General features: G+C 51.9%; 6 protein-coding genes and 1 non-coding gene across 7 annotated transcripts; 4 read left to right on the plus strand and 3 right to left on the minus strand.

The window, feature by feature from the left end:
- Positions 1 to 16: 16 nt before the first annotated feature.
- Positions 17 to 1,137, plus strand: ASPACDRAFT_82128 (single-stranded DNA-binding protein). The gene is made up of 3 exons (XM_020206029.1): positions 17 to 320; positions 455 to 543; positions 642 to 1,137. Exons 1-3 carry the CDS (start codon positions 31 to 33, stop codon positions 713 to 715), a joined length of 453 nt encoding a protein of 150 aa, XP_020051629.1. The 5' UTR covers positions 17 to 30; the 3' UTR covers positions 716 to 1,137.
- A 664-nt stretch (positions 1,138 to 1,801) lies between these two features.
- Positions 1,802 to 3,243, minus strand: ASPACDRAFT_36765 (pheromone receptor; the record flags this gene model as incomplete). Its single annotated transcript, XM_020200239.1, has 3 exons — positions 1,802 to 2,211; positions 2,343 to 2,663; positions 2,709 to 3,243. The coding sequence occupies 3 exons, from the start codon at positions 3,241 to 3,243 to the stop codon at positions 1,802 to 1,804; spliced, it is 1,266 nt and encodes a 421-aa protein (XP_020051630.1).
- A 2,301-nt stretch (positions 3,244 to 5,544) lies between these two features.
- On the plus strand, positions 5,545 to 7,371 carry ASPACDRAFT_82129 (uncharacterized protein; the record flags this gene model as incomplete). The annotated part of the gene is made up of 2 exons (XM_020206030.1): positions 5,545 to 5,975; positions 6,032 to 7,371. 2 exons carry the CDS (start codon positions 5,548 to 5,550, stop codon positions 7,068 to 7,070), a joined length of 1,467 nt encoding a protein of 488 aa, XP_020051631.1. The 3' UTR covers positions 7,071 to 7,371.
- A 205-nt stretch (positions 7,372 to 7,576) lies between these two features.
- Positions 7,577 to 7,696, plus strand: ASPACDRAFT_t303. Its single transcript has one exon. It is a non-coding gene; the product is annotated as a tRNA-Leu (tRNA).
- A 3,828-nt stretch (positions 7,697 to 11,524) lies between these two features.
- On the plus strand, positions 11,525 to 12,589 carry ASPACDRAFT_82130 (uncharacterized protein). Its single transcript, XM_020206031.1, has one exon. It carries the CDS (start codon positions 11,569 to 11,571, stop codon positions 12,499 to 12,501), a length of 933 nt encoding a protein of 310 aa, XP_020051632.1. The 5' UTR covers positions 11,525 to 11,568; the 3' UTR covers positions 12,502 to 12,589.
- A 988-nt stretch (positions 12,590 to 13,577) lies between these two features.
- Positions 13,578 to 15,604, minus strand: ASPACDRAFT_127331 (AP-2 complex subunit mu). Its single transcript, XM_020197017.1, has 3 exons — positions 15,150 to 15,604; positions 13,979 to 15,008; positions 13,578 to 13,920 (listed from the first exon to the last, which is right to left on the minus strand). The coding sequence occupies exons 1-3, from the start codon at positions 15,484 to 15,486 to the stop codon at positions 13,914 to 13,916; spliced, it is 1,374 nt and encodes a 457-aa protein (XP_020051633.1). The 5' UTR covers positions 15,487 to 15,604; the 3' UTR covers positions 13,578 to 13,913.
- A 1,238-nt stretch (positions 15,605 to 16,842) lies between these two features.
- On the minus strand, positions 16,843 to 17,898 carry ASPACDRAFT_36793 (ERF4 family protein; the record flags this gene model as incomplete). Its single annotated transcript, XM_020200247.1, has 1 exon — positions 16,843 to 17,898. A coding segment is annotated over one exon (1,056 nt), but the record flags the coding sequence as incomplete, so codon positions are not given.
- Between the last annotated feature and the right edge of the window lie 1,060 nt (positions 17,899 to 18,958).

Genomic DNA, 18,958 nt, shown 5'->3' on the forward strand with positions numbered 1-18,958 from the left:
CCCCCCCCCTCCGCCCACAACACACACATCATGTCTGCCTTCATGTCTTCGCTGCGTCCTGCCATGCGCGCCACCTCCGGCGCCGCACAGGCTGCGCGGTCCTTCAGCTCCTCCTCGTCGCGCTCCGCCGCGAAGATGTTCATCACCGGCCGCCTTGCGACCGAGCCCGAGTTGCAAGTCACCGCCTCCGGCACGGAGATTGTCAAGTACTCTGTCGCCACGCAATACTACTCCAAGGGCGAGAAGCCGACGAGCTACTTCAAGGTCTCGGTCTTCCCCGAAGGCGGCCAGAAGGATTTCATCCTCGGCCTGCCCAAGGGGTGAGTGTCCTATTCCTTCCAAGAAAGAGAGACCATAAGCCTAGGCGAAACACGCGCTGCAGCTCCTGCAATTCGCCGGCTCTCCATACAGCTAGCTAGGCAGAATGAAGACTGACTTCGCATAACCTATCTAGAACTCTTGTTTTCGTCGAAGGAGATGCCGCCATGCGCACATATGAAGACGCCAACGGTAACAAGCGATCGTCGCTGAACATCCTTCAACGTGAGCTCCTCGCCCCTCGAACCCAGCCCTCTCAAACCTCACCCTCCCTCCAACCCAATCACCTCCACATCAGAAGACTAACAACTCATTTCCCATAGGCACTCTTGAGGTCCTGAGACGCCCTTACATTCCCACCGAGTCCGCCGAGGGCGACGAGCAGGGCACCAACTAAGCCAGAGTCCACACCATGCACAAAACCTCAGCAAGGCGCAGGCACTCCGTCGACGCAAACAAAAAACACATACACACACACCACACCCTACTCGGGATTCAATATCCGCTGCACAACGAAATAGGACCGGTAGTTCTTCGCGAGGAACCCTTGCCCTTCCCAGCTTGGAAGGAGTAGGATCGCGTATTTCTTAGAGATCAGGCCTTGGATTCATGTCGGTAGAACGGATGTGTTGCTTTCTGGTCGGCATTATTTATGTCTCTCTCTCTCTCTCTCTCTCTCTCTCTTCATCTCTCCCTGCGCCCGCTATACCCGGTCGTTGACATGACTGTATGTCTGTGGTTCCGCCTGTCTGCCTGTGTTTCACGGTTACGGCCATACATCCCCCATTTGTACTTATAGCGCGATATAATTAAAGTTGGAAACCAGTACGCTATTCTTCCGGGAGGAAGGGTTCTTGTTGATGGATCTCTCGCCGCCTTCTTCTATTTATATAAATCTGCGGTCTGAAACTTTAGTATGCGATGGGCCTACCGCATGTGTTGCGTCAGCATTGCTGATGGTTCTGCAACTGCATGTATAACTTACCACCCTTTGTAGATCTTGGAAGAAAGCGTGGATCTCGTCCTCCCCATGCTCCGTAAGCATGGCTTTAGTGAAGATGCTTGGGCTGGGCTTGCATGGTAAACTCTCTTGCGCGTCTCCAGTGAGTTGTTCATGCATTACGGCCGAGGGTCTCACCCGGTTGCTCCCGGTCGCTCCGTGGTCTAATGGCTTAAGAGTCGAGGATCTGCTGGTTACTGAAGGGTTTGGCTGTCGCTGTGAGAACAAAAGCGTGGAATGAATAGTCTAAGGCAGGCGAAGTTTACGTAGCCCATTGGCAGTAGAGAGTACGAAAGACGTCTCTGATCTCCACAAATTCACCTCGCAAAGCCACCAACCACCAACCAGCTATTAGAACGCCTTAAATATAAGGTTAAAGTAATGTAGAAAACGTAGAGAATAAGAAATTGACCCTTCATCTACCCTGCCCTTTACCGCACAGATTCGCCTGTCACCCTCTTCCCTCCCTGGAATCACAGCATCCTAAGCATACATCTCGCTCTGCTGGGTGATGACCTGCTTGACTCGGATGTGGTCGTCCTTGAGCGGGGGGCTTCCAAGGTCGCTACTGTTCCGGCTTCGGCTCACGCCTGCCCAGGCATTGGTCGAGACTGTGTTTGCAGTTGTCTCGGCCAAGTGGTGGAGGGGGAGCATCCTATCTCTGCTAGGAGACCCTTTAAGTCGCCACGCACGCTTGTACCATGGAGTGCGCGCAGGTTGCTTGCTCTGAGGCGTGACCCCTTTTTCAACGTCTTGGGTGTTGTGACCTATGGGTTGCGGGTGCATGGTGTTGTTGACATTTGTTCTATGAAAGTTAGGGCTGGGGCTGGCTTTATACTCTGCTGTGGAGGGCCTTACCTGGCTGCGGATGTCCATTTCCAATTGAAGAGCAGCTTCGCCCGGCTACTTGTTGAGCCGGTTGAGTCGGCCGAGGTGGTGCCTGAGGAAGTTCGTAGGCAGGTGAAGCAGTGGTGCATACCCAGGAAAACTAGGATTGCGCGGTACATCTTCGTGGCATCACGACCGCTGCCAAAAAAAATGAAGAACATGAAGCCCGATGCGGCTGGAATCCAGCGGTCGAAGTATACCTCGCCCATCGTGGGGACTTTGATAATCACGTTCCAGGTGGGAGGATGGGCACGATCCCAGGAGTACGCATGCCACGGGAGGGTACGCAGGATGTTGGTACACACAACGAAGGTCTGGACAGGGATAATGGCCAACAGCATGAGAAAGGCGAGCAAGAAAAGCCGCACGAATCGAGATTTGTTCATGTTGCTGTTCGAGGATTGGAGTATGTCTCCGAATTGACTTCGATACTTGCTGAGACGATGCAGAACGATCACTGACAACGTTAGAACTTGATGTGTGAATGAATCAGCTAACATACCGCAGTAGTAGCCAGCGATCAGACAAATGACCAGCGGCCAGATATAGGCCAGGACCAGGGTCACCCAGGTTTCATCGTAGCTGTTGACACAACCAGAAATAGCAAAAAGAAAGTAACGCCCCCCCTGGTAGATGATCTGCGTGACGGTTGCGATTGCGGGGGCTATGAAGCAGAACAGAAGAGTCATTCCACGATTCCACCACCGCTGCGACTTGGTAGGGACTAAAGCTGCACGCCTGGTGTCCAGCACGCAGGCCAAACTGCGAAAGATACAAACGAGCGTCCCAGGAACAGCAATGTAACTCGCAATCATAATCTTGCCCTCAAAATCACATAGCCCCTTACCGTCCCACCAAGAACTCACGTCATCGGTAGGCCAAAGTATGGCATTGATTATGTTGAAGACGTTGAGAATCATGTACCAGCAGATCAAGCTGCTGGCAGCCACGTTGCGGTTGTTCCAGTGCAGTACCAGTGGCACCACGCTCAACAAAATAGAAACGAAGGATATAACCGGAAGGAGTACTGCTTGCATGTAGAGCGGATACACCGGAGCTGCTTGAGCACACATGTTGCAAACTGGGTGACACTAGTTGCGTAGGAGGAGACCTCGATAAAGTAGGGCAGCCTTGAAGCTATCCGGCTGCCTTTCTGCTTGGTTAGAATGCGTGAGAGAATGATCATGGGCTCTTGACAGGAGTATGAACGAAGGAGGATGGTTCTGGGTCATCGTGTCGGGTGCAGCAGCACCATATGGACCATATGTGCCTTGATCTCCTGAATAAGGAGTAACAGCAATGTCTTATTGACGGAACCCAGAATTAGACAGGTACGAGAGCATCAGAGCCTTCACTGAGGGTCTAATTGAGACATTCTCTTGCCAGTCGCAGAGGGGGTACAGAATCAGAGATTCGCGAAATGAGCCGGCAAGTGTTGTGACCAGGCATGCTATAGACGCCGCTGCGGCCAATCAAACGGACCACCTGGGTAACAGCCATTTCCACTGAGTCTCAAGAAATGAGTCAATACATCAATCCTCGCTTGATAGTCTGAATAAGGGGGGTATGAGAACACAATTGCGGTCATAGAATGGGGCAGTGGAGGAGGAGTTGACAGCCAGGATAGACGCACTGCTCCGTCTTCTCTGCGCCGACCTTTCCTAATTCGGGTCTCAAAAGATTCAGTCAGTCACCTCCACAGCTCGCCTCATTTCTGCTGTGTTCCATCTATTACACCCTCCATCTCAACAGGCTCTGTTTCATGCACTCGGTTGCTATTTTCAGCTATGACTGTGTCAAATGACTATTTTCCATCGGGGATGCATCATGCATCTAGTCGGACTGAACTTCGCGACCCCAAGCTACCAAAAACCACCTGCTAGGTCTTGTATACAGTACAAGAGCTCTCGCTGGTGGTACACTATCTCGGTGATATGCCAGCCCATGTCGGACTTTGTGTCGACCGCAGATTAGCTCAAAAGTGCTTGTGACAAAGAAACCACAAAGTACTTTGTCACCCCTGCCTGAGCTTAAATCGAGCTTATCACTACAGTTCCAAAGACGCATAAATTGAACTAACCGGTCCCGGCGGAGATAATTCAACTTCTTCTCTGTGTCTGTTTTTCGTCGAACAAACAGTCTCAAACACCCAAAGTTGGTTTGTCATCCTTGCGCGCATACTTCGGCTAATTGCTCTTTGATGAAGGGTCGTACAATCACTACTGATGACCCGTGCCAGATCGGATTGCCTAGCATGGATTAGCATAGAATAGGATGTCAACTCGCAAGTTGCGCCGATATGCTCACCCTTGGAAAAAAATCCAAATGCTTGGTTCTCGAATCGATACTTCTAGTTGCAGTCGCTCCGCTCAAAGTCGACTCCACAGTCGGTATTGTATCAACAAGCTAATTGTTATTCTCGTTGGCCATCATTGACAGTAATTGCTCAATTTGCTTGAGAGTGCCAGTGTCGCGGTACGCATTTCTCGCAGTTCCCCTTCTCGCTTTGTTGGTTTTTCATCTTGATCATTGACATCGTGGTTCTGAAGATTTTCGTTCTCAATTGATGCCATCCTCCATGTAAGCAACTCAGCTTCAGCATATTGTCGATGTGATCCTCAATTATTTTTGATACTCGCTGCGAAATCTCAAGTAGTTACGATACCTGGTGTCTGTCTGTATACCGACATGCTTGAGGATCTCGAAGCTCTGCGATATATCTGCGCCTGGCCCAACAAGTTTGCCGACATGCGGGTCTTTATTGGTTATCTACAGTCTGAAGTCTGAAGGGCATAGTTCCCTTGCTTGGAAGGATTGCCTTTTGTGTCTGACTTCGGAATGCGGGATCTTTGTCAATGCCTTTCCACCAACTCGTTCTGTTAGCTCCTATCGATTGTGACGGACAACATGAAAGATTCCGACAAACACTACGCCATTCCTACTATTTGCTGATCACCATCATGCCTCACTCAGTAAATCATATCTGTTGGCATCCGCTCAGCAAAATGGTTTGTGCCCATGCTCTAATCTCTTGTTTTGTAAGTCTTTCCTCCCTACCTTCACACAGGTGGAGACCTGCGTCATGGCTAAGTAACCAAGACTTAAGCCTATAGGGACTAGTGCCCGCCCCCGGGCAGGCAGTGATCGATGATCGATTCGGGGTTCGAGCCAAGGCTGCTTTAGCGTCGTACAAGCAAGATACTCGATCTGCGTAGCTCTCCTCTCCTCCCTTCCTTTCTCCCTCCCCGTCACTCTTTCTCCTCTTCCCCCCTCTGCTTTTCTTTCTCTTCGACTTTCCAGCCTTCTGAAACTTCTACTGCGCCGCTCACTTCGACTGTGCGATGTCTGACCGACCTGGCCCATCGCGGTCACCCCGCACACAAGACCAGAGCTCCAGCAGTCCTCGCGTGCTCTCCCCGGATTTCACTAACCTTCGCCACCGCGGTCCAGCCCGCTCTGCAACTTTTGCAGAGGGCACGACCTCCAACCTGCAAACCCAGCGGCGTAATTCCACATTATCCGAATCGGTCTCAGAGGCTCGCCATTCCATTCGGTCCTCCACGGATGATATACTTTTTCCACGTGTGGCCAAGGGAGGTGACGTCGACCTTACAAATGAAGAATCGCATTGGCACTCGGCTCCCTTGGGTTTGGCTTTACTGCCTGCCATTGCCGGGATCTTTTTCCAGAACGGGAGTGCCGTCGTTACCGACATCACCCTTCTTGTTCTCGCCGCCATCTTTCTGAACTGGTCGGTTCGATTGCCATGGTAAATACACAGCCTTCTCTGCTAGCATGATGCATCATTTTGATTGACAGCAACAGGGATTGGTATCGTTCCGCACAAGCTGTCCGACAGTCTAGCGACAAATACTTCGAGGCTACTGAGTTTCCATTAAGCCCAGAGCCGAATGACAGCCCCGACTCGGGTGATAAAGCCTCGTCACCGATTGCCCAGGAACAGCACCGCTCCAGCAATGTTACTGCAGCCACGAAAGAGCTACAGATCCACGAGCTCGCCGCTTTGGCCTCTTGTTTCATCTTTCCATTGATTGGGACGTGGCTTTTGCACACTATTCGATCGAAGCTCTCTCGACCCTCAGAAGGTCTAGTTTCCAACTACAATTTGACCATCTTCCTCCTTGCCTCGGAGATCCGGCCCTTTTCGCATCTCCTAAAGATGGTTCAAGCACGTACCCTGCATCTTCAACGCATCGTCGCATCGCCCACGGAAGACGAGGTTGACAAAATCGATGTCCACAAAGTCCTCGACCTGACCAAACGCCTGGAAGAGCTCGAAGCTCACGTTGCCGAGACAGCCGCTGCACGACTCTCACCGGACCCTGCAGCACGTGCCGGGCAGCCTTCGCAGAGCGATAGCACTCATGCCCTCGTCGACCAGGCTACCGCCGAGATGCGCAAGAGCATTCAATGGGACATTGACGCGCTGAACCGCGCTGTGCGTCGCTACGAGAAGCGCACCACCGTCTCCGCATACCAGACAGAGACGCGGTTCCAGGCCTTGGAGACCCGCGTGCACGACGCATTCTCCCTGGCGGCTGCCGCCCAACGTACCAAGCCCCAGGGGCTGATAAATATGTTTACTGGGTGGGTGTATACGGCCATTACCCTCCCTGGACAAGTCATCACGGGTATAGTCACTTTCCCGATGCAGGTGGCCCGGCGTTGCCTGCGGTACTGCGGGGAGAAAGTGCTGACGAGACCGACCGGATCCGCCACACCGCACAAGGACAAAATACCTAGGGAGCGCAAGTCGCAGACCTCAAAGGGAACGAGACGTCCTGCGCCGCAGAACCACCCGGTCGACACACGGACGCTCGACCCAATTAAGGAATACAAATAATTTAGGTAGGTGCATCTTGGCAGCCTACGGCGACTTTCTTGGCGGTCATGGTGAAGAAAGAAAGATCATACATATATTTCCTGGAATACTATTCTTTTCAGCGGTAACTTCGCATCAACTCCTTCATTCATGGTTTTCAGACTCGATTGGAGGGTCTCGGAACAGCACGCGTGAACACCCTCGGTAGTAGAAAGAGACGTACGCAAAACCTACTTGACTTTCAACCATCTTACCCCACGCCTTTCCAACACATACACCACTACGTATGATGAAGTATATAGCGGTGTACTGTATAAATACCATACAATAATACAAGAAATCTGTAATAGCTAGAAAGAAGCATCATGACAAGAGAGAGACAAAAGCCTCGCCCCTTCGCCTTCTCTGCACGTACACTTGACTCCAAGAAAAGAGAATTCAGGCCAAACTCCCATACATCTCATCGCGATGTGCTTGTCTCCAGCAATCATTGATATTTTCAATTTTAAGGCCAATTTACCAAGAACGGCAAGATGGCCGAGTGGTCTAAGGCGCTGCACTCAAGGACGCCCTCCTTCTTCGGATCTCCAAATTCGAGGAGCATTGCAGTCACGCAAGTGGCGTGGGTTCGAATCCCACTCTTGTCATTACTTTTTGGTTCTTGATCACTCCAGGGCTTCTTGTGTGTATCCTAGGATTGATTATCTATATTGCCATTACGTCGTCCGTCTACTCGTTTCAAAGTCCGAGAAAAGAAAAATATGTCATGTCAACGCTGGGCTGAATGGGCGCATGCGCTACAGAAACCGCACATGTACAGAGTCCCGAAACGGAGTATGTACATACACACATCCTTGCAAATAAAGCCTCGATGTTGAATCGTCTGATTGTGGTGACTTCCTGCGTACTCATGAGCAGGTGGTCGGTTCAGCTATTCACCCGTCAGACTTTTAGTGTATACAAGTGCAAATCATCAACTGCTGAATCAAGTAGTCATGTACACAATTGACCAGAGACTCTGATCGCTATTGTCTCTCTGTCTCTCTGTCTCTCTCTGAATAGATTATCTGGGAAGCACCCAACGGTAGGGCCGCCCAGGAAACCAGTAACGAGAGATTTATATATTCTCCTGCCTCTCCTTAAGTTATGTGCTGAAGAGCGAGCTTATACTTAGTTTCAAGCTTGAAGGATGAGCTCAGTAGGCAGTTGCCTTTGAAATGCGTACAGACTCGCCTGCAGGTCCTCCTGACCCTCCGATACCCAAGGCAGGATATCCTACTTCCTCAGATCCACGACCCTACGTCTTCATCTCCATACACGCCACACGCATAGGTCAGGGTTACATATCGTCGCCCATCGCAGCAGTCTCCGCAGGGTATGATAACGGTGTACCTCTCGCCGGTAGCTCCGCTCTGGTGCGGGCGTCTATCCCGCTCCCGGAGGTCCGAGGATTATGCGGTTTATCCCAGACCGCCCAGCACCTATGCATAAATGCATTCCTTCAGCCGCTAATACACCCAACATACGACAGCTGCCATCGATGCAGACAGACCACCCATATAGCGTGAACCTGGAGAGACTTCTCGTGCTATTGCCTGCTGCCATTCCACCATCACTGTAACCCAACATGCAAATCACGAAAGGTTGTGCTGTAAGTACGGCGACACGAGCACGAGCACGAGCACGAGCACGAGCACGCCTCCGCGCTTTTGCAGCGCGACACAAGGTACAAGCGAAGCTGATCGGATCTGAGAGACGTGGCACGGCCGCGTACTTTTGTGCTTGCGCGCGGGCGCGGGCGCGGGTGAAGTGTCCGAGATCTACAACCCCCCCCTTGCATAAAGTCTACAGATTCTTGGGAGGAGGTTGGGAGAGCTTACCAGGATTGGGTCTGGTTCGTTTTTCTTGGTCCTGGTGTAGGGATAGGGTGTGTGTATGAGGTCAGAGATTGAGGAAGGGAGAGAGGGAGCCCCGGAGGGGATGGTTGAGTTGATATCGTGGGGATTGAAGGGAAGGAAGGGGCTAGCGGTGTTGATTCTGGCTATAGTGGTGTGTTGTTGGGATAGGTAGGGCTGGAGCTATAGTTCTGATAACTTGGGCAAGGGAAGTGGGGTGCTTGGGGGGATTGTATAGTTGAGTGTGTATAACGAGTGGTGAGGATCTGTTAGGGCTTCGGTATGGGGGTTGCTGGATGGGCTGAGTGTTCAGTGGGGAAGAGCGATATCAAAGTGATAGAGTTAGATGTCGGTTAGTGTTTTGCACGTTGATGATAGAGTTGGAAAGGCACGGTGTTGCTGCACTGCACGTCCTACACCCATCCGTCTGTGCGTAGCATCATGCGGGATCATACAATGCCGCCGGCTTGTGGTCTTCCTCTCTAGTCTTCACATGACATATCAAAGAAACAGACTCGTGGTCCAGCTATAAGGAACCCCTTTCTACCGCGGAGAAGGGGTCGAAAGGGTCAAGCGTAAGAAAAAGCGCGGAAGGAACCAGGGGCGGACAGGGTAGACTGACTGACAATGGATCTGGTACAAGGGGAGTGCCACCCATTCCCATGCGAGGCTAACTATGAGTAGCAAGTCAAAGCCAGTGAATGTTCTCGGAACTTGAGACACGACCGTCCTGTCTTCCGACTGCCAGGGCTTGACTTACCGTCTAGCCACCAGCAGTAACGTCACTTGCTATCCTTGCCCCGACGAAGAATGCGGGGTGGAGAAGGCCTTCCGAGGTGGATGCAAGGAGGAAAGGGGGCATGTCGCTGATAAGATCGAGCGATAGGAGAGGGCTCAATCGAGACGCGCTGCTTCGGTTGCTTCACGAGTATCTGGGATCCACAATTGTGTACAGGGATGCTTGCTTGCTTTGTTTCATTGATGACGGATGCTGTTAGAGCGCAATGATTTGTGGTTGTAGTTGTGGTGGCTGCATAAGGTAAGGTACAGTATCGATCAGGTGCTGAGGCAGTCAGGCATTAAGTGGTGGAAGAGCCACTGACGCGAACTGGAACGCGGCACGCGTCACGCGTCTTGAAACCCCAATTTATGCCGCTTTGGGAAGTCTAGATATGAAGTGTGAGATCATGCGGCTGATCATGATATCCTTATATTATCCTAATGATGGAGGAAGAGTATTGACGATGCCTCAAAGGATACGGGAAAGAGTGCCCTTTAATAAATTGGGTACTAACCCTGGAGCTAGAGGGGAGCTGGGTGGGATGAATCCAGGTTGATACTGGGATTAAAGGAGGGTGCCAGATGGGAGCATCCCACCCTCCCAACCACTGAATAGAGGAACGCGATGTCTTCCGAAACCGCAGGTCACCCGTGTCAAAGGATTGGGAGAATCTGGACTTTCTCAGTAGCGTAGCCGACAGAGTACTCTGGATGACCATGAGCATGTCACAGCAGCGGATCGCCGCGGAGCGCAGCCATCATGACTATAGACGCAATGCAACGCAACGCAAGTTCACGTCGTCCCACTCTCCACAGCACGGGCCAACCTAATGACAACCAGAGCGAGGCAACAATCAGTCCATGACATCGTGGTGGACACGGCGAGGGATTGGTGCCTTGCAGAGTGCAGACGGCATCCCTTCGCAGTGGCTCCTGCGCTCCTGTACTCCCTTCGCCCACTAGCAGGGGGCGGCGTTTTTTGCTCGCGTCCATGGCCGTTGTAGCCGTTGTAGACCTTCAAAAATAGCCCATTCCCTGTCTTGACGGGGGGAGGAAAAGAGTAAGAAAGCAGAGTTCAATCCTAGTTCCTAGTTCCTAGTTCAGGAGGGAAGAGGGCGCAGGAGAGGGAATGAGAGAACCCTTGTCACTGCCATTCTTTGTTAACCATCAGTCTGATTCATTCCTTCACTTGATCAGTCAATGAAATCAATCAGTTGATTGATTCAAGCCACACCAATTGAGCCCATTCCTGCTTGACAGCTTGCAGTCAGCCATCATTGCCATTATTGCAATCACTTCAAGTGAATAAGCTTTCATTCAGCCCATTCCATCAGGCACCAAATTACCCAATCCGGAGGGTGGTTGCATCCTGAGGCTCCTCCGTTTGCGGAACCGAGAAAAAGGGAAAAAAAGTTTGAAAAAAAAAGAGACCAACTCCTTTTCGGCGCCGTGCGCCGCCATACATCATTCCCTCATCATCTTCCCTCCAACCCTCACCCTCCTTCCCATGATCCCGCCCGCCGCTTCGCAATTCTCCTCCGTCTTCCGTCGTTTCTTTCCATCAACCATCATCGTCGCTCTCTCGTCGCATCACTCGGAGCCATCTCCGACTGAAGCGCTTATCTTTCCTCTCACAATCTTTTGCTTTTGAACTCAGCAGGTCGTCATACTCGTCTCAACACCCCTTCCGGCGCAAAAACAAGCCCGACGCGCGCAATCCTCTGATTTGGCGCACAATTTGCCACCATCCTAAATCACCACTCACCACCCTTACTCGACTCCCTATCGCTTGTTGTCACTATCAACTCCACCTTAATCGTGAATCGCATCGTATACGTGACATCATGTTACTTCCATCCGCTCTTTCCTGCGACGTACGGCGACCGGCGAGCCGCTCGCGCTACACTCCCAACCGCTTGTTTTCAACACCTCCTCCGTCCGACGACGATTTCGTTCCTTCAGGCAACGGCCTCCTCGGAACCTGCCGCGCATTACAATCACTTCTCCACGGATCCCCAGCGCCTCCTTCCCGAGGCGCAAAGTCTGAGCGTCTCCAAAGTCCTGTCCAGATTCGATCGCGCAAGCCATCGTCGCGCCGACACCAGGGAGAGACCAAACAAACACAGATTCCCGCCTCCCGGATAACTCCACAAAGCCCTTCGTCTGGCGCACTCAAGCGTCGCCGCGACGCTTTCGAATCGGAGACAGAAGACGAGTTGCCTACCGTCACCACTCCTGATCGCAAGACCGACACCGAGACGACATCAACAGATGAACATTCGATACGTTCGCAGCGCTTCGCCACACCCAAACGTCAGAGACACCTTCCCTCTGATTTGCCCCTCGGCCTATCACATTCAGACTTCTACTCTCTCCATTCACCACCCGTGTCGCAATCCCCAGCGTCACCGGCGCATCAGCAACACGTAGCCCCAGCGGCTCGCAAAGCACGCGCAAGCGCAAGCGCAACAATACACCCCTACAACCCCGACACAGCGCTCCCCTCAATAGAGGAAACGGAATCCGCGCTGTCCACCTCATCCTCTTTCAGTCCCGATCTCACCTGGGCCGAAGAAGACGACCAACGCCTCATCGGCCTTGTGCTGGAGAAGTTCCAACTGTCCCAGCGCAACTGGGACGAATGCGCCGGGAAACTCGGCAAGGACCAAGCCTCTGTCGAACGCCGCTGGCGGTTCTTACTCAGCGATGGACACATCGGCCTCCGTCGCGCCAGCGATCGTAAAGTCCGTCGACGACTGGACGAGAGCCTAATCTGAGGATCTTCCTCGTTTTTTCCTCATCGCTAATTTCTCTTCCTTATTATCTTTCACCCATACTTTCCATTCTAATCACCCACTCCTCCTCATCCTTCTCTCAACAACCGACCATCATCAAGCAACCCAACTCCTAGACGGAGAGACGTGTTCTATCAATCTTACAAAGTCCCTCGATGGGACTTTTGTCCAGCAAATCCCAACTTTACGTTACTAATGTATCTATATCCATCTATGTATTCTACAGCCTACAAATGAGGGACACGGTTTATACGAGGCGAACTAAAATCTAGGAGTGTTTTTGGCTTCTGTGTTTGGCTTATGGGATATGGGTCTCTTTTTCTTTTTTTCCGGCGGATATTCCCCCTTCAGTTCTTTCTATTTTCTAGGTTCAAGGTTGGGTTTTTTCTGGGGAGTTAGACACAAACGTATTCCATTGAGGTCATATCTGGTCTGGTTTTCTTCTCTGAAATAGTTCCTTTATGGGGTTGCTTAGTGTCGTCAGCATATAAGCTAGCCGTGATACAGTAACATCGTGAAGCTCTTTCTTGATTGCGTATTTCCCGGAGAGTTAACACTCTCTGATCGGACTACCGAGTATGTTTCGTATTAGGGAACTCGTGCATTACATGTTGGTGTTGAGGTCGATATTTAGTACTAAGTGATCCAACGGGGCGGCAATTATCTGAATGTGAGCGGGCGCCACTAGTGAAGTTGCGAGGTCCACGTACAGTGCAGAGTACTTTAAGTGCTTAGCCCTCCACTAAGTGGCTATCAGGGACGGAACAAAGTAACCCACGCAGCCGATTAGTGGACTCGTAGAGCCTGCCTACCTATTTACATTACATACACTCGGTTTCCTTGTTGCTTGTACCCAAAGACAAACTCACGTCATTTCAGACCGTGAGCTACTGCTGTTCTTTTTGTAGTTAACTATATGACTTAGGCCCGATTTTGCTTATCCGGTTTCTTCTGGACTTCATTATACACGTCGGTAGTAATTGAATGATATAAGCATAATCATATGAAATTGAAGTGCCGCGCATGCCTTGATTGGCTATGGGCTGCTCACGAGTCACCATTTGGGCAGGGTCTGGTTGTGAGAGGATCGGCTTATCTTGAATTTGACTATGTTTGGAAATGTCGTACTGAAATTCATTATGCGATTCTTGATATTGTCTCTTTTCACCTCAGCCCGACCAAAGACAGAAGATTTAAATATGCAGACACGGACAAAAAACAAACGCCAGAACACCCAGCTCGATGATATGGACGTAGCAGTACTAAGAAATTGTAAGGTGGAATACACAGATATCGGGTTGATATCTCCGTTTTGCTCGCGTGGACCCTTTTCTTCCTCTCACCGTGGGTCGGAACCGCTCTCGCCTGCTCTGCCTGCAGTAACAGTGAACAAGCTAGAATCTGCACGCCATCGCCAGTTAGCCAAGCACAAGAGACCCGTGTGAGCGGGCAGACTTACCGAATCTCATAACTTCCCGCCCGAGTCATATACCGCACCCACTTGACGCTGCTGTAGTTGCTCTTCTCGAAGACCTTGAGATAGCGCACCAGCAGCCCCGAACTGGTGAACATGAGCAGACTGAACGACAGGCTGAGCGGGGGCCGACTCCAGGCCTTCTGGTGGGTCATGCTGGTCAGCGTCGCCTCGGCCGTGAGCACGTACTCGCTGCCGCCGGAGAAGCGGGCGATCTTCCAGACGATGTTGTTGTGTTCGGGCTCGTACTTGGCGCGGCCCTGGCTGGTGCGCTCGGTAGTCTTGGCCGTGTTGAGCGGGGTGGGGATGCGGATGACGACGTTGGTGGCGAACAGCTTGGAGCTGTAGTTGGCCTTGATGGCGACGCTGTACTCGACCTTGGTGGTGCCGACCTCGCGCACGATCGGGTGCACCTTGAAGGGGAGGTTGACGTTCTCCGTGGCGCGGTAGCGCATCAGCTCGAATTCCCCGTCCGGCGGCACGAACGAGATGATGCGGTCCGCGTCGAACCGGCCCAGCTTCACGCACTGGTGGAACTGGCAGTCCTCCAGCGTGACCGAACCCGCCGCCGCGCGCGTCGCTTTCGTCGTCCCATCCCGGTTGCCGGACACCATCCCGCTGCTGCCGCCACCGCCGAACGAGCTCCCACTCCCACCACCACCACTACCCCCGGCTGAGTCCCCATCCAACAGCAACCGATCGTTGAGCCCGAATTTGCACTCCGGCGTGCCGGACAGGTACGCCCGCATCACGATCTGCCCGTTCACGTCCGCGCGCAGCACCGTCCCCGTCGCCGACATCAGCAGGTTCACGTCCTCGATCACGTCCACAAACGCCTCGTTCTTGCGGTATTTCACGTCCGACCGCCGCCACGACAGCGCCCCCGTCGCTTGCATCGTGATCCGGCTCGAGTCCGTCGCGGAGTTGGCGATCGCCGACCGTACCCCTTCCGTCGTGATGTACATCTTCAGCGTATCGGTTTCTGTGTTCTGCGGATAGCCATAATCGAGGATTTCTGTTTTTTTTGTTCCAAGACCGTAGTCAGTCAATCATTCAGTTTCCGCGAGCAAAGAGAGGGGTAAATTGGTTCGCTGAAAGTCAGATAGTGTGCTGTCTGGGGAAATTGGAGAAACACATGCTATGTAGGACCTCTCACCATCCAACAACTCGTAAATAAGCACAAAGTTATTCTTCACGGCCTCCTCGTCGAACTTCCCGAAATAGCTCCGCCCCAGCATCACCAGGCGATACAGAAATTCGAAGACCAGCGCGGCATTGGCGTTGCTCTTGGTCACCGCGACCAGGTAAATGTTCTCGTGCTTGACATGGCTGAAGGTTGTTGAGCCCAGGGTCAGGATCGGCGAGCGCACCTGCGGGTTGGAGATGACCTGGATGCGGAAGATGTCGGCCAGGCGCGGCCGGCAGTCGCTGCGGAACGAGCGGAAAATGAGATTCTCGCCCTTTTGGTTGAAGACGAGGATGCCGGAGAGCATGGTGGAAAGTGAAGGGGATGAGGTTGAGGGGCGAAAAGAAGAGGAGGAGGAGAGAAAGGAAAGAGGGGTGAGGGGAATGAGGGGGAGGATTGATTTGAAAAGGGGGTCTCTCGGTGGGTGCCGGTGGATGGAGAACTGCTGTGCACCCTTTCGGCGGCGGAGGTTCATCCAGAATCGGCGATGGGGCGGAAGGCGGGTGGGTGTGGGGGAGTGAACTGCACACTATCTATGCAGATTGCAAGTAAAATCATCCCTTTCTACCGCAGAATCTTCTGAACTGAATAGGAGTATATAAGAAGGAGACATTTGAGTGTTCTCACCACTGAGAAAGGTGATTTATAAGGTCCTGTTTGATAACTTGCTTCTGTGCTTAGAGAGGTGCGTGCTGTCTTAAGGCCTTGTTTGTTTCTCTACTTCTATACTTGCTTAACGACTAACTCGGAGAGGTACATTGTGAGGCTTAAGTCGTGAACTCGCTTTAAGAAGTATCTCATAAAGCCTTATTTACTATAGACTACCCATGATAATTAGTGGTATATGCTCACAGTAGAAATGTTCCTTGAGTAGGTTTTTGTAATCTTTTTCTCAAATGTCGATGTTCAGCTACGGAATATATAATGTAGAAATTCAGTAGCAAAAGCAGCCTTTCGGAACTACATAGCATTGTCGTGGTCAGTGGGCTCCTCTGCGCATTATAGGTAATTGATTCGTTTGGTATTATGCCATTCAGATCACTCGAATCTCAGTCTACTCAGTGGTACAATGACCAATCCTTTTGCTCTAGACTTGATGGCAGTCAATGATTGCTTTTATGGCTCTGCTGCTCTAGCTGCATCCATAAACACACGCTCAACATCTTAAGTACAGTAGCCTGCCTTCCGCTCACCCACATTCAACATCTAACAGCACATTCGGGTCAAGCTACCCGCGATGATCATCAGGGGGAGTATTACGAATCTCGGGGAAGTGAGTTGTAGAAGACAAATAATAAAGTAATAGAACCACAAAGGTGGGAGAAAGAAGGAATGGTAACATCAACAGGCATCTGAGGATGCTCCGACTGGTGTAAAAACCAGAACATCCAGCACTTGTTTCATACAAAACAGTCAAATGGTATCAAACACTCTGTAACCAGGCATGGATATCGTGCATGTAAAACAATCAAAGGAACAAATGAAAGTTAAAAATTAGAGTATGTCTCGCAGCATCCCGCACATGTGCAAGGGGGCAATATATGCATGTGTGAAAAGAGCGATGATTAGAAAGAAGTAAGCCTTCCAAACATAGAAGGCAAAATATGGAAAGTGAAAGAGAAGAGAAGGAAAGGCAAAGAAAAGAAGATGACGGCCGTAAATTTCACACCGCACCACTACTCGGGCGAGTTCCGGGCAAGGAGAAGCCACTCTCACTAGGAATGATACCAACCTTTGGATCCGGGATTTGGATATCTAACGAAAGATAGGCCGTCCGTCGCAGACTCCAGATGTGCACTCCATCCTTCGCCCCAACCTCCCTATTCCAGTTCTCTAGCCACGATTCCACGCTGTTCAAGTGACTCTTGATCGCGGGAGCACCCACATCCTCCCATAACCAGCCAGTAAGCAAGCCCAAGACGCTGTCGATGATATTGCGGAAGCTGAAGGGATCGAAGGCTTTGATGAGCTCGTCATTCACCGTAGCGATGACTCTGCGGAATTCTTGCTCCGGAAGCAGCGGATCGAGAATCTCGGGATATAGATTCGAGAAAGTCGGAGCGAGATCCCCTTTAACCATCCAATCCCGTCGAATCCGGATGACACGCGTTGTGAGGAATTCTTCGGAGTTGATCGAAACATGCGGGTTGAAGTGAGGAAAGCACGGGTGAGCAGGGCCCCAAGCCAGTTCTTCGGCCATCTCAGGCTCTCCACCGGCGGGCAACCCCGTATTTGAGGGCACTGAGGCGATATGAGACTGCGATCGCAGTGAAACTTGCGACCGGACATGACGGGGCCGATCGTCCGGGTGCGGTCCTGGGCCGTCGGGCATGAACTCCAAGCCTAGATGCGCCCGCTCCGGGGTGCGTGGTTTTGATGCATCCTGGGCGACATTCGACAACCCCAGATCGGACATTTCTTGCGAGATCAGATATTCCTCGACTGCGCCACTGCGCCTCTGGCCTCGAGGCACTGCGATACTGGAGCGGCCACTCTCGGTTTCTCCTTGGCTGCGCTCGACCAACAGACTATTGGGGGACGGGTTGAGTCGACTCCGGCGTTGTTCGGGGATGGTCAGAAGAGGATAGGCGTCCCGATGCGCCTCGAGCGGCAGATCCTCCTCCGATGGCTGCGGGAACCGGGGGACAGTGACTGGGGTGATGCGCGGCACGTAATTGATGGGATTCGCGAGTCGCACCGATGGCGGCCGTAAGATCGACGGAGAGATCCAGGAACTGTTCCGGCGGCAAGAGAATTGGGCTTGGGCGGAGGCTTCGGCGGTGTCAACGTCGGCTAATGTGGTGGGATGGTACGACTCGAACGAACAGCGGCGGACGCGGTGGGCTCGGGGGGCAGCACGATCTTTAACCTCGGACGATGGTAAGGGTGGGTCCAACGGCGGCCTAACGGGCGTCGTAGTTGTGGAGAGAGACGACAGGTGTGGCAACGGAATATGGTGAGGCTGTGGAGGAGAGGCCGTGGTGAAGGAAGAAGACGTTGTGGTGGTGGTGGTGGTGGTGGTGGTGGTGGTGATGATGGTAGTAGTAAAGTTGGAGTTGAAATTGCTGGTGCTGATTGTGAGAGGCTGCGGAAGAAGAAATGATGTCGATAAAAGCGACCGTGTGGACGAGCGGTGATTGGCTGGCAAGGATCGAAAAGGGGCGCGGCAAGGGACAGAGCCTGATCTGAGCACGACGACATTCAATGCTGCTGCTGCTGCTGCGGTAGTTGAATGATCGCTGGTAATTATCCTCAGGTAGGTATAATTATATGTCTTTGGGTTTATCTCAAGCAGTGAAGGAAAATCTGAGAGTAAATGAAGGTTGGGGAAGAACGAGTGTGATGTTATGTGAGAAGGGAATGACAGCCGATGTGGGATCAATCAAATCTCTGAGTGTATACTTCAAACCTCCACCAGAAGCTTATATAGAGTACAGTAGGCGGGATGGCAGGAAAGGAGCAATGACGATCAATGATCCACAGAAAGCAAAGGAATGAACGATAATAAGAATGAAACAGCACAGGTAGCCCCCCCCTCCCCCGGGGACCGCCATGATTCTTATTACAACGGACGACTTCCCCCAAGACCAGCCGCTATCCACTTGGGCCCGGCGCAGAAACAATAAACGAGTCAATAGCCAAGTAAGGCTCCATCCCATTCCATCACATCCATTCGGCAGGGGAAGCTTAAAATCACTTCCAGTTTGTTCAGGGCGCCGTTTCCGGCAAAGTGAGCCATTGCATCATTTCCCCTTCTTTATGTGGTGGAGTTGGTGATT

The sequence above is a fragment of the Aspergillus aculeatus genome (genome assembly GCF_001890905.1).
Source record: "Aspergillus aculeatus ATCC 16872 unplaced genomic scaffold ASPACscaffold_21, whole genome shotgun sequence".
Classification (NCBI taxonomy): domain Eukaryota; kingdom Fungi; phylum Ascomycota; class Eurotiomycetes; order Eurotiales; family Aspergillaceae; genus Aspergillus; species Aspergillus aculeatus.